Genomic DNA, 16180 nt, shown 5'->3' with positions numbered 1-16180 from the left:
TCCCATTGCCTTTGAGCTGTGGCAGCTGCATTATCATCTGCCCTGATTTAAATTGTCCTCATCACTCATCTCTGTTCCCTCTGCTTTGCTGTAGCGCTGGCACAGTGTTCCCAGAGTACTTTTCTTAAAGCAGTGTTTCTCTCATAAGATTTTCTGTGGTTCTCTGGCTCCCTTCTTGTGTTCTATAAAATTAAATGTATCTTTCTCCAAAACATTTATCATTATATGTGTAATTTATTTACTTACTTATTTTGTTTATTCTCTATTTTCCTCCCACTAAGTGATCCCTGGGAAACAAATTGTCATATTAAGCGGATGTAACGTGAAATTTAATACAATTTAAAAAAAGAAAAAAACCTTTCTGCTGCTTTCTTTTTTTTTAAGTTTATTTATTTATCTATTTGAGAGAGAGTGAGAGAGAACGAGTGGGAGAAGGACACAGAGAGAAGGAGACAGAGAATCCCAATCAGGCTATGTGCTGTCAGCACAGAGCCCATCATGGGGCTCAAACTCACAAACTGCGTGAGATCATGATCTGAGCTGACTGAACTCAAGAGTTGACACTTCACTGACTCAGCCACCCAGGCGCCCCTATGCTGCTTCTTTTTAGGGATATTTGTGTATATATGTGAAAGTAAGGAAATTAACTGGAACCTGTTTTCCCCTTCACTGAGTACAGAGGTTTTGTTGGGTTTTCCATTTGACTCACAAAAAGTAACTGAGCTATGAGAACCTTGTGGCCTTTTTATGTACATATTTTAAAGCAATTTTTTAAAAGTTTATTTTTGAGAAAGAGAGAGTGTGAGTGAGGGAGGGGTAGAGAGAGAGGGAGATGGAGAATCCCAAGCATGTTCTGCATTGTCAACTCGGGGCTTGACCCACGAACCATGAGATCATGACCTCAGCTGAAATCAAGTCAGACACTTAACCGACTGAGTCACCCAGGCACCCCTGTATGTAAATATTTTAGTTCAGGTCTACTTAGTTTACAAATTACATCAACCCTTTTAGATTAGTGTTTTCAGAATTTTTATCTTCTGAGTAACTGGGGCAGAGTATCAAATTTGAATGAAAACAATTTTTAAATAAATTTTCTTTGCAAAGATTAAGCCTGATTTTAAAAATAATAAGAGTCTAGAAAATCAAGTGAGTGACTAAAACTGAAGTTCATTGTTTGATATTTTAGAACTCTTTGATTCTGATAAATGATACTTTTTATATTATCTTCTTGGATATTGCTCTTTGGAAAAACATGTTTTCCATATCTTTGGTAATACAAAATATAAAATGAATGATCAGAGTGGAATACATTTTCCTTAAATACAGTGAAAATCAGAAAGAGTTTCTATTCTCTCTAGTTTTATTTGCTAAGGGAAAAACTTCTTACCTAAATTCAGATTTGTAACTATTTAGGAAATAAAAAATGATAAGACTGAATTCAGAGAAAGAGCAAGCAGTGCCATATGTAGAAATATACAAAAACAAGTGAAGACTTATTGTTTCTGCAAGGAAGAGTATTTGTAGGATTGATGCATCCCCTTATTCACCAGGAAAATTCTAACTGTTACTCTCCTAGGTAGGAAGAGGAAAATATCTTATCAACTTTAAGATGATTTTCCTTTCCTTTTCCTGGTCAATATGAGGGGTTGTTTCCAACACAGTGACCTCATGCAAGTGCTTGCAGAAAAATATTGTTTTTCCCCCATTATAGGTGACTATGCCAAAGCCTACTGAAGGAAATCAGCATATTAATAAATAAAATTATGATTCTTTTTTTCTTGTTAATATCTTTATATATAATAGCTTGTGCAGATGTATGTAGTTAGTGCATCCAGGCTTACGAAAAGCTTACTGACACCTGAAAAACACACATAGGAGTTCCCTAGTGGGTACGGAGTTTCATGTGAATTTGCAATTTTTTCTTTAATGTCTTGTTTAGAGAAAATTAATAGCAACATTATGTCAGTGTGCCATCATTTTAATCAGGTTTGAAGGGCTGCTCAGTACTGTGGAAACCATAGTGGACTTCTAATAATGACTGATTCTATCCCCTCCCATCTGATTTTACAGAATTTGATGTTGTGTCCAATTAAAGTACAGAAATACATACATGTGGAGAGGTGGATAGGTAGCCAGTCAGGTAGGGAGTTTTGTACCTTATAAAAGAAATTCATCCTAGGTGATGGAGATGTCAGCTACTAACAAAATTTCCTTCGGATTTTTATTCAGTTGCATAGAAGGAATCAATTCATTACTTTCAAAGTTGTATGATGTGGCAAGTAACTGCAAAGTGATACTCAGGTTTAATATTTGCAGCTTTTTTTGAGAGAGAGAGAGAGAGAGAGAGAGAGAGAGAAGGAGTATGAGTGGGGGAGAGGGGCAGAGGGAGAAAGAGAGAGAGAGAGAGAGAGAGAGAGAGAGGGAGAGAGAGAGAGAATGAGAGAGAATCTTAAGCAGGCTCCATGCTCAGCAGCAGAGCCTGATGTGGGGCTCAATCCCCACATGACCTGAGCTGAAATCAAGAGTCGAGATGCTCAATCAACTAAGCCACCCAGGCACTCCCCACGGACCTTTCTTAAAGTGATATCAAATTAATGTTAAATCACCAGGGAGAAAAAGGCAAGTACTTTGTGGGTTATTATTAACTCTTAGGAAAGAGAAAGGAAAATTCAATGTGTTTGGCACAGTCATGAATTTCCTACTATTTACATATTAAATGGATGGGGGCATGTCCGCAAGAGTGGCCATGTGAAAATCTGATAGCATTTGAAGGCATGTTAAGCTTTGGCCAAAGAAATACTTTTCATTTCAAATTTCAGATTTTCTACAAGATCTTTTTTCTTGTTATTGACTTAGAAATTGATTTTTTTATATAATCGTACACTTTTATGAGCCTTCCATACAATGTATAATTTATGAATTTGCTCCCTGATTACATTAATATATGTGTACAAATGGCTGCTTAGAAACTGTGATGTATGATTTAGAATTAATTAGGGATATGGTAAGTAACTAAAATGTATGAATAAAAATTGATTAATTCCTGTGACTTGAGTTATAAGAAGGCATTCTGCAGTCAATCCATTTCATTACCATGTTGTTTTTGTTACGTTAGTGAAATTTGTATTAGCAACAACAGATTTCTGGTGACTGGCATTCTCTTTTGGCCTCTTGATATCAACACTCTTTAATATTTGATTTAAATAATATATAAGATTCTAAACTGAGAACTAATCTGTGGAAAATTTGAGAACCAATCAACTCCTTGCAGGAGCATTTAAATAAAAACATCATTATTCAACATGACTGAAATATTAAGCCCTTGTTTTGGATTGTGCTAATGTAAACACTTAATGCTTTCATAAAGAAAATTTGTCTTGCTAAATTTAGATAGGAGAGTTGTATATATTTGATTCATAAATCTGAATAAAAGACAAATTGTTATCATTCATTCAGATTTTTTATCTTCACCATAACTTATCCATAAAATGATTGAAAATATCTGCATAATTGACTGAATCTTTCATTTTCTGTCATACATAGAGAAAGAGAAACAGAGGTGCTGCAATTATAGTTTAAGCAGGGGAAATTAAGGGCACCTGGGTGGCTCAGTCAGTTAAGTGTCCAACTCTTGATTTCGGCCCAGGTCATGATCTCATGGTTGTGAGATTGAGCCCCATGCTTGGGATTCTCTCTCTCTCCCTCTCTGTCTCTCTCTGCCCCTCCCGCTCGTGCTTTCTAAATAAATAAATAAATAAATAAATAAATAACATTTAAAAATTTAACAAAACAAAAAGGAGAGATTAAGAGAATAGACAATCGTCCCATTAAGATATGGTAATTCATGGGCAAAAATAAATAAACAGCCAAAACTTCATTATCCTCAGGTATACATCACCAGATAAAACACCCTACTGTTATTAATCATTTTTAGCTTTTCCAAAAATTAGATACAAAGCACAATTTTGGAAAGCACTGTGCAGTGCATGGTGTCCTTTGCAGGAAGTTGTTGTCGTGTTTCTGACTAAAGATAACTATAAATATCTTTTTTGTATGTTTATTTATTTTTGAGAGAGAGAGAGAGAGAGAGCATGAGCAGGGCAGGGGCAGAGTGAGGGGGAGACACAGAAACTGAAGCAGGCTCCAGACTCTGAGCTGTCAGCACAGAGCCCGACGCAGGGGCTCGAACTCACGGACTGTGAGATCATGACCTGAGCCAAAGTCGGATGCTCAACGTACTGAGACACCCAGGTGCCCCTGTCTGAAGATAACTATAAAGAAATCATTTTCCTTATGAGTGAATGGCCAAATACAAAAAAAAAAAAAAGATTCCTTAAATTTCAGAGACTAACTACTAGAACCCAAAACACAGTAGACCTTATTCTTTTTAGAGGTTTTCTTCCTTCCTTTTCCTTTGCTCTCCTTTGCTCTCCTTTGCTCTCCTTTGCTTTCCTTTCCTTTCCTTTCCTTTCCTTTCCTTTCCTTTCCTTTCCTTTCCTTTCCTTTCCATTTACTGTAAGACATGATACTGGTTTAGAAGTGATTGTAACAAAACAGCTTGGCATCCCACTTTTTAATGTTAGTTAAGTAGAAACCCTATTTTTTCACATGCTACCAGTCAGTTAATTGAAGACAACGAATGTGAGGTTAGAATACCCAAGTTCCACAAAGGCTTTAATAAAGAACACCTTGGTAGGTAAAGGGTTGAGATGAAAGGAATCCGTGATTCTTTCTATCTGCTGTCAGAATATTGTCTGTGTGATTCCCATCAGAAGATACAGAGCTTACATTGAAAGTATTTCAAGTACCCAAGTAGTGATAAAGTAGTGATGATGTAATAGCTACCAACTTGAGCGGCACTGGGTGATTTTGTTGTTTGTTTACTTGTTTTGCTTCTATCACTTTAATGAGGGAATAAGATTCTTCATAGTATTTGAGAAACCCTAAGGAGGGATTTCAATGAGAAAACAGTAGCCACCTAACAGATTGAGACATTGGGGACAATTAAGTTATCGATCTTACTTTATCTGCCTTGAGCCATCTTTGCTGAGTTCTTATGTCTCAGAGTAATCACAGTGTTTCTCTCTCTGTTTGATTGAACTGCTGCAGTTTCAATTGCAGTTGCCAGTTCTGAAGTCACTATGTTCTATACATAGACTAAATCTTCCTCCTTTGAGAAGGAATCTGATAATTTTGAATTTTGTTAAAGTGGATTCAAAGCCTTCAGCAAACTTCGATCATGCCAGTTCTTAAATCAAAATCATTGATCTTAAAAGCACACACCCCCTAATACTACCTTATTAAGATATGTCAAGGCCACTTGACACAATAATCCTTTTTTTCGCACAGTATAGTAGGGTATACTTCCTAAGAACAGACAACTCAACCACAGTTTTAACCACAAAAATTAGTTAGGCTGACCCAATTCAGTCCCTAGTCTTAGGTTTATCTCGACAAGATCCTTTAGCCCAGGTATTTTAAAAAAAATTTTTTATATTTATTTTTTTGAGAAACAGAGTGAGACAAAGCATGAGTGGGGGAGGGGCAGAGAGAGGAGACACAGAATCCAAAGCAGGCTCCAGGCTGGGTAAGTGGTCAGCACAGAGCCTGATGTGGGGCTCGAACCCTCGAACCGTGAGATCATGACCTGAGCCGAAGTCGGACGCTCAACTGACTGAGCTACCCAGGTGCCCCAGCCCAAGTATTTTTTTAAAGACAGCAATACATTTTCTCTACAAAAATCAAAAGTACAAAATGGAATAAGTAATTACAGTTTAGTAACAATTCTAAGCAGAGACCTCTGTGGAAAATGGTACATTTCAAATGTAGTACTGTCTCATTCCTTCTAGGTAGACTAATTGTGAAACAGCCAACATTTGAGGATTTGATAGGTAGGGTATCAAAGTGGAAGCCACTTGCTGTTTTGGGTCATCCTGTCCCTTATTACCCCTGCTTTCTCAGACATTCTGCTTTTATAAGTAAGTTGGTACACTTTTTGCTGAGAGATTCCAATCCGTCAGTCTGGAGCCCTAAATTTACTCTACAATAGGGACTTTTCTTCATCTTTGGAATCAACGTTGGAAGCTTTATGACTCTTGTTATTTCTGCCTTTTTAAAATGTTTTATTTACTGTTTGAAATTAAGAGTGTAAGCAGCGGAGGAGCAGAGAGAGGGGGACAGAGGATCTGAAGCTGGCTCCGTGCTGACAGCACAGAGTCCATTGCAGGGCTGGAACTCATGAACTGTGAGATCATAATCTGAGCCAAAGTCTGATGCTCAACCTACTGAACTACCCAGGCTCCCCTATTTCTTTCTGCCTTGTTAAAAATAAATGTACAACTGTGTGAAAAATTTATGACTTTTTTCTAACTTAAATGTACTTAACTTGTGCCTCACGTAAAATCCTGTATATTTTATTGCAAAATGCTTTTCTAGGACTCAGGCATAAGAGGCCCTACATGGCTGAGATGACAGTGAGGAAAGCATCTTCTTGGTGACTTACCTTGAAGATTCTATCTTTATTTAAAACATATTTTCTGTAGTTTGGGTGCCAAGAGCTACTAGCAAAACTTCCCATGGCTGCAGATCTCAGAGTGAAATACCTGTGTGCAACCAAATGCTGCCTTCCTAGGTTCACTTTTGGACTCTTTGTTATTCCTTGCTTTTGGGTTTTGCTTAATGTCTGAGTCCATCAAATTCAGGTGCTATGGCTTCATTAAAGTACAGGCCTGTGTTTTCAAAGACAAAGGATTGCACTAAACTCTTGAAATACACACTGTGGAACCCAGTTCACTGGGTTGAACTGCACTGGACTGACAATGCCTTTGCCCCATGAATGGGGCTGTCCAGGATATACCGTATGCTACTTTCAAATAGTAGAATGCAGAGTCTTTAGTTATGTGAATGGATTACTACTGTCTGCTGCACTTTTTTTTTCAATGTCACAGTCAAAAATAAATTCATCTCTTTTTTTCATTCATGGGGAAGAATTTTTACATAGTTTAGCATGAGAAGTTGTGATTGGGGAAAAAACAGTTTTATGGATTCAGTGGCTTCTCAGCAATGTTCAGCTAGCGATGCTGACACTATCCATCTGGTGAGAGAGAAAAAAGTCCTGATGCCATCTTTGTTGCCTGGCAACAGGATTTTTTTTTTTTTCGTTTAGACCAATCTTCATTAGTTTAAGGTAGGTAATTTTTACTGATAATTTGAGAAGCAGGGGCTTAGAGGTAAGCTACATGAATTTGATTTGTGGAAGGAATAATCTCTTGTCAAATGTAAGGCAGCCTTCACAAGGCTTTTCTTTCTGAAAGTGAGTAACTGTTTACAGATTGTTAATCCATCTGAAAATGAATCTTCCAAGTCAAATACCACCCTTTGAATCAGACGTTGTCATCTTTATATTATGATCATGTAGAAAGAACATCGTTTCTTTTTTTTTTCCCAAATATGATTACGTGAAGTAGTTTGGATATGTATAATTGCTTTTTAGAATATTTGTTTGTACTCATTATTGTATTAGTGGTAATGTTTTCACAAGAGACTAAACACTGTAAAATCAACGAATGATATAAAGTTGGTTTGGCCTTTGAAATGTCATCCATTCTAATCCTCCTACCTTGGGCAAGAATCACATTTAATCCACTCTTGAAAGGCAAAAATATGTTATGGTTTTGTCGATCTCTACAAGAAAAAAGAGTTCCTAAACCCTTCCTTGACAAACCTTACTGTCTGGAAATTTGATTTTCCCCCTGTTGCTTATAAACCCCTACATCGTGGACCCATTGACCCTCCCCCCCCCCCAAAATAGTTCCCAATTCCTCTTGTACTGTCAGTTCTAATTTTAGAAACCACAGGTGACTGTTCTCCTTGGAAAAGCAGTGTAGGTAGTGAAAAGTGATGCTGACTTCTAACAGGACTGCTTTTCAATCCTGGTGCAACACTCACTCTGCAGCTATAGGCAAGGCCTTGATCTTCTGCGGGCACTTTATCTCACGGGCTTGTAGGAAGCTTGAAGTGAAGTGAAATATGTACAAACAATGCAGCAGAGTTTCTGACCTACAGGAACTCTCAATAAATATTTTCCTTTTTCCTTCCCTTTCTTTGAATCACCTTTCATGAATATAAAGGCCATCTTTCGCCTCCTGGCCTGTAGATAATCCAGACTCAAGAAAACTTGGAATGTAAGAGTTCAATTTGTACACGAGAAAAAGTAATCATAGAGAGTTTAATTTCCCGGAGTCAACTTGCTGGTTAAGATTAAAACGGGAACTCTCATTGCTCTGTTTTTTCCATAGTCCTCCCTTCCTAGGTCTTATCGTATGCCTTCATTAATTCAGCGTTTCTTATCTAACTTAACTGCAGGTAATTTATGAGTTTCTCCACAGTTAGAGGCAGTAAGGGGCTGGTAAGGGAGAAGGATAAGACCACAACTCAAATTAATGGTCTGCTTCCAGTACAAAAAGTTAGGCTGCTTTGAATTAAGTATTTTAAACTGTAATCGTACCATCTCGTGAACACAAAGATTCAATTGATTTTCTTTCACCGGTGTACATCTCACTGTTCTGCTTCCCCTCTGCCGCCACCATTCAAGTTATTTATAGCACACTGCATAGATTCAGAATTGGAGAGAATGGTTTCTTTACAAATTGCTTTTATGCCCATGATGATGCTGTGATTAATATGACTCAGCGGTACCAGGCTGCTGAATTGATTGATTTCCAGGACTTCAGCTCTCTGCATGGGCCACCAACTTCTAAATCCATATTGCTTAAATGTAGTGCTTCTAGAACCACAGTGTGCACAGAATGGCAGATTTTCAGATGCAGCGGGAGCTCTTATTGACAGAGATGGGCTTTGTGAACCTGCCACTGTGTTCTTCCTCTTAACCCTCACTCACATCTACTCTTCTTTCTGCATTGCCTTTCATTTATGAGCCAAAACCCTGGGGTTGTCTGGACCTCTCCCTCTTGCACTTTCTCCACACTCAAACAATCACCAAGACCCTCTGATTCTGAGTGTAACTCAGATTTGATCTCATCTTCCACAGCTGCTCACCCCTCATCAAACCACCAACATCTAAATGACTTCTGCTCTGGATTGGGATCCCCAGTTTAGTGCTCCAGTTTGCAACTGAAGAGATTTTTATAAAATGCAATTCTGAGCAAATCACTTCTGCTAAAACCCGCTCTGCCTCCCATTTTTCCTGGAATGATATCTAAATTTCTTACCCTGGCACAAAAGGAACTTTTTGATCTGCCTCTGCTCATCTCTCTGACTTCGTCTCTTGTTGTTTCTCTTGTCCACCCTACACCCCTGAGCTTTGCTCTGCTGAATGTCTTGCAGTCAGTCCCTTGATGGTCTAACTTCTCAACCTTTGAACATGCTGCTATTTCTGTTTGGCATGTCTTTCCACCCTTAACACTGCCTTCCCATTAAAAGAAATGCCTTTCAGAGAGAATTCCATAAATATGTATTGGAGGCCTGACCTTTTAATATCATTCTTGGGATAAGAAAATGTTGGAACAGAATTATAATGATAACATACAGCTTTTTCTCTTCTGAGTCCTCTATTTCTCCCGCTCCCCATTTCATTTTGGGATTGCATTATTCTGTGATCTGCTATTTATTTTTTTAAGAACCCTGACCTTAATAATGGGAACTGGAGCCTAAACCCATGGAAGAAATATGTATTTACTAGTCAGCAAACAATTCCTGAACATAAAATGTCAGGGACTAGACTGTGTTTGGTTCTGCTGATTCAAATGATTCTCAAGCACTCAGGAAGAACCTGATTTGAAGAGAGTGTTTTCATATAATTATGTGCACAATTCTTTTTTGAGAATTGCACTGATTCTTTTTTGGAAGATTTTATAATATTTTTAGTGGCCAGTGTTCCAGCTGTCTATTGCTGTATTAACAAACAAACAAACAGAACCAAGCTACTCCAAAACCTAGTAGCTTAAAATAACAACATATATTATGGTTTTATGGATGAGGAGTATGGGCAGTGATCAACTAGAGGTTTTACACTGCATGTACTCTGTACTCTTTTTTTTTTTTTTTTAAATAAAGTTTATTTACTTATTTTGTGAGCGAGAGAGGGCAACTGCACACGACTGGGGGAAGCGAAGAGAATCTTACGCAGGCTCCGCACTGCCTGCACAGAGCCCAGTGCAGGGCTCAAACCTACAGACAATGAGATCATAACTTGACCTGAGCTGAAACCAAGCATGGATGCTTAACTGACTGAGCCAACCAGGGGCCCCACACTCCATGTACTCTTGATTGAGACAACTCAGACAGTATTTGGTGGTGAATAGGCTGGTCTGGTGGGTCCAAGATGGCTTCACTCTCATGCCTGGGAATGGCCACAAGGTTGGAGTCAGTCAAGACTTTTGACGGGAATGCCTGCAAGTGGCATTTTTAGCCTGCAGGATTCAGAATAATGGGCCATTTTACATGGCAGCTCAGAGGTTCCAGAGATAATGATCTAAAATTCTTAAGGCCTGTGCCTGGAAACAAAGAGTCACTTCTACTCTTTTCTATTAGAGCCATCAAAAAGTAGCTGAGACTCAAATCGAGAGGACATAGGTCCCACCTTCCAATAAGATGAGGCTCCAACAAATTGCAGCCAATCTACTCTCCATAGTGAGTACATTTCAAAGTTGTGGATATAGCCTTCTGAATTGATCAACATAATTTCCCCTTCGCTCACCATTCAGAAATAACTTGTCAATATTTTAATGTGTATCTTGCCAAGATATATATTTTTGCTCAGTGCATATTACTTACATAAAAGAATCATATTATGCATTCTCTTTTACAGATTTTCTAAACAATACTTTGTAAAAATTATTTCCTATCAGACATTATTCTATGATGTTTGAGTAGCTTTGCATTGATTCTTAATATGGACTGATCTCTGTGGACAGTCTTCTAAACATCAATATAAACAATACTGTGATAAATATCCTTGATGCTTAATATTTGTGAACGTCTACAAACATTTCCTTGTATATATTCCTTAACGCGGAACCACTGGGTTAAAGAGTATGTGCATTTTTAAGGGTTTTTATAGTTGCCAAAGTGCCTTTCAGAAATGTTGTGCTGATCTATATACACACTAACACTTATATAACAAAAGTGATTACTTTGGTTGATGTGGGCAGTTGTCTTCCCTGCATCACCTGACTGGACCCTCGCCTTTCAACTAGTCTAGGGCATTTTCATGTGAATTGGTTCCTGAGTGTTCGGGAAGACACAGAAATCTCTGTGCCTGAACCAACAATTCTAATGCAACGTCTGTCTGTCCATGCATTTTCTCACATACAGCTCTCTCAAAACCCCAAATAAAATAAACTTGGCCATAGAACTGAATGTTGTGCAGATATTTACATAAATTTTATTTGCATTGTTGTGATTCATTACTTTTTGTTCAAAAGCCCTCATTAGCATGCAGCATCACTCAAAACTAAAGCTTGAGGTCTTACAAGGACTTCAAAGAACTTTTAAATGATCTGTCTCCTCACTACCTATCTGAGCTTATTCCCTGTTAACACTTTCCTCCTTTATTCTGCTTCAGTAACACTAGCTGACTAACCATTCCTCAAACACTCTACAAATAAGCTTACCTCAGGACCTTTGCCCTTGTGTTTCCTTCCTCCTGGATTCTTTGTCCTTAGATGTCATGTGACACAGGTTCTCACTCGTTTCAAGCCTTCACTTAAATGTTACCTTCTCAGAGAAGTCTTTTCTGGCCACCCAATCTAAAATCACGATTCTTCCCCATCACATCACACACCCTGTCTATGCTTTCAAAAATTTTCTTAGTGCTTATGACTCCTTAACATGTCATATGTTTTATGTGTGTTTTTATTGTTTGTCTTTCCGTCTAGAATGTGAGCTCCACGACAGTAGGAATCGTGGTCACTTTTGTTCATTGTTCTAGCCCCAGTTCTGATGACAGCACCTAGCACATAGTAGCTGCTCAATAAATATTTGCTGATAAGTGCTATGTCCCACCATTACTTCCATTTACAAATCTGAGAGACTGGGCTCACTGTCTGTTGCAAGGATTTTTCTTCCTCTGAGACACAGTCCAGGTGATTTCAGCCCTTCATATTCTACTTAAGAACCTCACAAGTGGTATGCTTTTCTATTTCATTCTGATCCTTTTCTGTAAGAACTATGCAACCAGGAAAAATGGTTTCAATTTTCTAGGTCAGTCCTTAGTATTTTTCATTTGTAAAAAGAATATCCCTTTTTTTTCTATCTCCCTGCATAGTTGGATTAAATGCAATAGCATAAACAAAAACATTTAGCATAACAGCATAATTCATATTTGAAAAAAAAAAACATATATTCTCATTATTTTTCTTTAGAGTTAGAGGTTTTAGGGAAAAATCCTCTAAGTAATAGCAATGCAATAAGGTGGAGAGGCACCAATGCAATAAGGTGGAGAGGCAGTAAAGATGGTAAAAAAAAAAAAAAAAGTGAAGTGTCTGCATTAGCTGTTAATGCAGTATGAATATAAATGTACCAATCTAACGTCTTCTTCACAGCCTTCAGCTCCCTGCCACCTTCTTCCTCGGTGTCTCTTTCTAAGATTAGGTATCTTTGGGAAGATTTCTCCAAATGAGGCATCCAATTCTTTTCCTCAAAAGAATGTTCTGGTTGGTTTAAATGCAGCCATTTCTCGGTCTCAGTGTGACGTCCGGATTTCCTGTCTTCTTAGATAACTGCTAGCCAGTTAATTATAGCCTGGGCAGTGTGAAGCAGATGTTTTAAGAACATCTTCGCAATGGGGCTTTGGGAGTCCTTAGAAGTTTGGGTCAGGGCAGCAGTGTGCCTGAGGGCTTTCCCCAACCAGAAGCCTACTTTGCACCTGGACAAGCCTGAGAGCCAGGGTGGCGACACAGTCTGTGTGCATGAACGTGTGAGAGCACACGAGTGTGCTTGCCATGCAGGTGGATCAGTACATTCTTTGGGTCTCAGGACGTTCAGAGGTATACAGAGAGACAAGCAAAGTTTCTATAGCGACCATTATGGCCTTTCTTATCCCACTTTGGTCCTAACTATGGCTCCCTGTGTGGAGAATCCTGGAAACTGTCATTTCATCTGAATGTATCTTTTACGTGTCACTACCAACAGTTCTTTTCCCAAACCCCAAATGAATATCAAAATAAAATCAACAGGGCACTCAAATTACTAATGTTCCAAGTATAAACCTACAGTATCTACTTTAAGTGCCTAAATGGATAATCCTTTTCATTGCCCTTAAACGTGAGTCAAAGTAATCTTATAGAACAACAGGCTGTTCATTTAACTTAACAGTCATTGGTTATAATAAAACAGCGGAAGGTTGACAAGATTATAAATATGTAGTCACTATACAAAGATGCTTAAGAATCTCAGGAAGTATGCATAGTGTCAACTTACTTAGGCAGGACATACTGACCGTGCTTCACTAACTTGTTCTTGTGTCTTTCTTTAAGACTAGGTTTTATTCTCGCTTCCTCTAGCCCCCATCCCCTCTCTCCCAGTGGGATAAGAAGGGCAGAGGGCCGGCATCTTTCATGAGAGTCCGCATGGAGACGAGATGAAGCAGAGTGCAGTTAGAGCTTTGTTGTTGTGGTTTCTGTTTGCTTCTCTGAGACAGCAGGTCCTGAAGTCATTGGAAGGTTCATTTGTAGGTTCTGAGGCCATCTCTTGACAAGTTGCTAAGAGGCTTTATGGCGTTTAGAAATGTAGAGAGTTTGAACTTGAAAAGATTGGAGTGCCTCTAGTGATAAACTAAACTTGATGAGACACACTTTTAACATAGAAGACGTACTTTAGCAGCTGCTTTCCCCCTCCCCCGCCTTGGGGTGGGAGAGGGAACAGAGGCGCCATAAAGGGGACCTCTCCCTTCCTCATGCGTCCTAGTAGCTTCTGCCCCTGTTGTCACCTCGCTCTGTCTGTATACCTTCCTTTAAGCGCCTCACTCGACAGGGTTGCTTCTTGTCATCACGCTGTTCTTGTCTCTGTCAGTTTTGGAGGACAGCTGAGGTCAGTACTGAGACATTTTTAAAAAGGCGGAGGGGAAAATGTTGCTAACCTTTCCAAAAAGGGGGCTTCCTTCCCTGCTTCGCGTGCACCATAGGAAGAAAGGACAGGGGTATTGCATGACTGATGGAATGCCATTGCATAAAATGCCTGCCCGGTTTTTTTTTTTTTTTTTTCATAGTATGAAAGTACTTGAGAATTTTTTGTTAAACATCAGAAACGTCTGCTCTGGTTACTTGCTGCTTCTCCTCAGCAGTGACCATATGGCTTAGCATCTTAAGCACTGGACTGTGACTTAGGAACTGTGTTTTAATGTTCGAGGGTCCATCTTCTGTTATTGATGCCAGCCGAGCCACCATCCATAAAATGTGAATAATAAACTGAGCTACTCTGGAAAGTAAAGAACAGTAATAAATTCCTCCCACCATGCTAAAGTGATATAAATGTATGAAAAATTATGATAGAAACCATAGTGGAAAGAATACATTCTGAGTCCTTAGGAAGATAGATGTTTTTTAATATTTTGGATTCCCCTGGACCCAATTGGTTTGACAATTAATCCTTTGGGGATATGTACGTGTATGTTTCTGTGTATAATATTAAGCCAGTAGTTCCAGAACTTTTCGCTGTCAATACTCTTATCCAGCTCCTCCAACACACATGCCTCATATTTAAAAGATGCTCTTAACCCCAAACTTGTGTTTACTAATAATAACAAATGCATTTGTCCATAAAAATAATCGTTTTCAGAACTTACGGATATCATATAATAGCTGCTGTTATTCGGTTAGCAACTTAAGATAGAGAAAACGAATCTATCATTTTTGTTAATTGATGCAGGTTAACGGTGACTAAGTGTCTGCTCTTGATGAAATCATCAGCATACAGTAATGTCCTTCCTCCCTCCGTTCCTTTCTTCCTTCCTTCTTATACGCCTGGCTGCCAGACTTTTGGAAGTTCAGGAACAGCAGGCTGAGAGCAGTTTGACAAAGCATTGTTAAGTTCAAGTTCAGATGCAAGGTCTGTAAGCAGGGGTAGTTCTTGAAAAATTCGCATTGATATTGTTCATATGTTCCCCCAAAATTTTGGATTACTAATTTTGGAGATTAATCCATAAATAACAGAAAATATTTCACAAGTAGCTGTTATTACCATGGTAAAATAACTAGGTGAATTAAGTGAAGGCATCTTTACTAGGGATCTTTTAGTGTTTAACGTGTGTTGTAAAATTCTCAGTCATGGGGAGCCTGGGTGGCTCAGTCAGTTACGTGTCTGACTTCAGCTCAGGTCATGATCTTGCGGTTCGGTTCGTGAGTTCAAGCCCTGTGTTGTTGGGCTCTGTGCTGACAGCTCAGAGCCTGGAGTCTGCTTCAGATTCTGTGTCTCCCTCTCTCTCTGCCCCTCCCTGACTCACACTCTGTCTCTCTCTGTCTCTCAAAAATGAATAAATGTTAACATTTTTTTTTAATTCTCAGTCACGTAATTCTCCATTTTTCATGCCTTTTGATTCACAACCAAGGACATTCGAGAGGCCTTTCTTTTCTTTAGAAGAAGCATTACAATATCTGTTATTCTCAGTTTGTATCCTTAAGTTTTAAAAATGTTGATCTGGTATAGATTGCTAATATATTTTTTTTCATTTTTAAATAATACACTTGCACTATTTATCTATTCCTCATGCAGTTAAATTTGTTGAGAAACGGTGGGGTGGGGGGCAGGGAGAAATGCATACACTGAGGAAACATCATGATTTCAAGTTGAAATATTAAATGATAAATAATATTTATTTCTCCAGAGACTGGATCCCCAATTACAGCCTCATGCATCGGATTAGGTAATTCTAAAACCCCTCCTCCAGGACAAGCAGGAAAAAGTGTTCCGGGATACAATGGTGAGAAATGATTCTGATCATTTGAAATATGTAAGGTTAATACATTTGGTATTTGTTCTGTCTAATGCGAACCAAAATGCATAGTAGGTACTTAAAAGCATTTGATTGAATGAATACTTTGTACTGAAAATAAATGCGTTAATATTGTTATTAGTCAATTTGATAAAAAATAAGATTGTTAACTTCCAAGGACATGTCCTACATGACTGTCATAACCAAGAAAATAATATTTATAAGGCACAT

General features: G+C 38.4%; 1 protein-coding gene across 1 annotated transcript in view; it reads left to right on the top strand.

Annotated features, from left to right (window-relative positions):
• Positions 1–16180, top strand: part of ACSS3 (acyl-CoA synthetase short chain family member 3) — a 156800-nt gene that overhangs the window by 109400 nt on the left and 31220 nt on the right. Inside the window, exon 10 of the mRNA XM_058741919.1 lies at positions 15842–15937. Coding sequence (XP_058597902.1) covers positions 15842–15937 — 96 coding nt within the window. The remainder of the gene's footprint in view (positions 1–15841; positions 15938–16180) is intronic.

Source organism: Neofelis nebulosa, chromosome 8 (assembly GCF_028018385.1).
Source record: "Neofelis nebulosa isolate mNeoNeb1 chromosome 8, mNeoNeb1.pri, whole genome shotgun sequence".
Classification (NCBI taxonomy): Eukaryota; Metazoa; Chordata; class Mammalia; order Carnivora; family Felidae; genus Neofelis; species Neofelis nebulosa.
The sequence above is the reverse complement of the archived record's forward strand: the minus strand, read 5'-3'. Positions and strand labels throughout refer to the sequence as shown.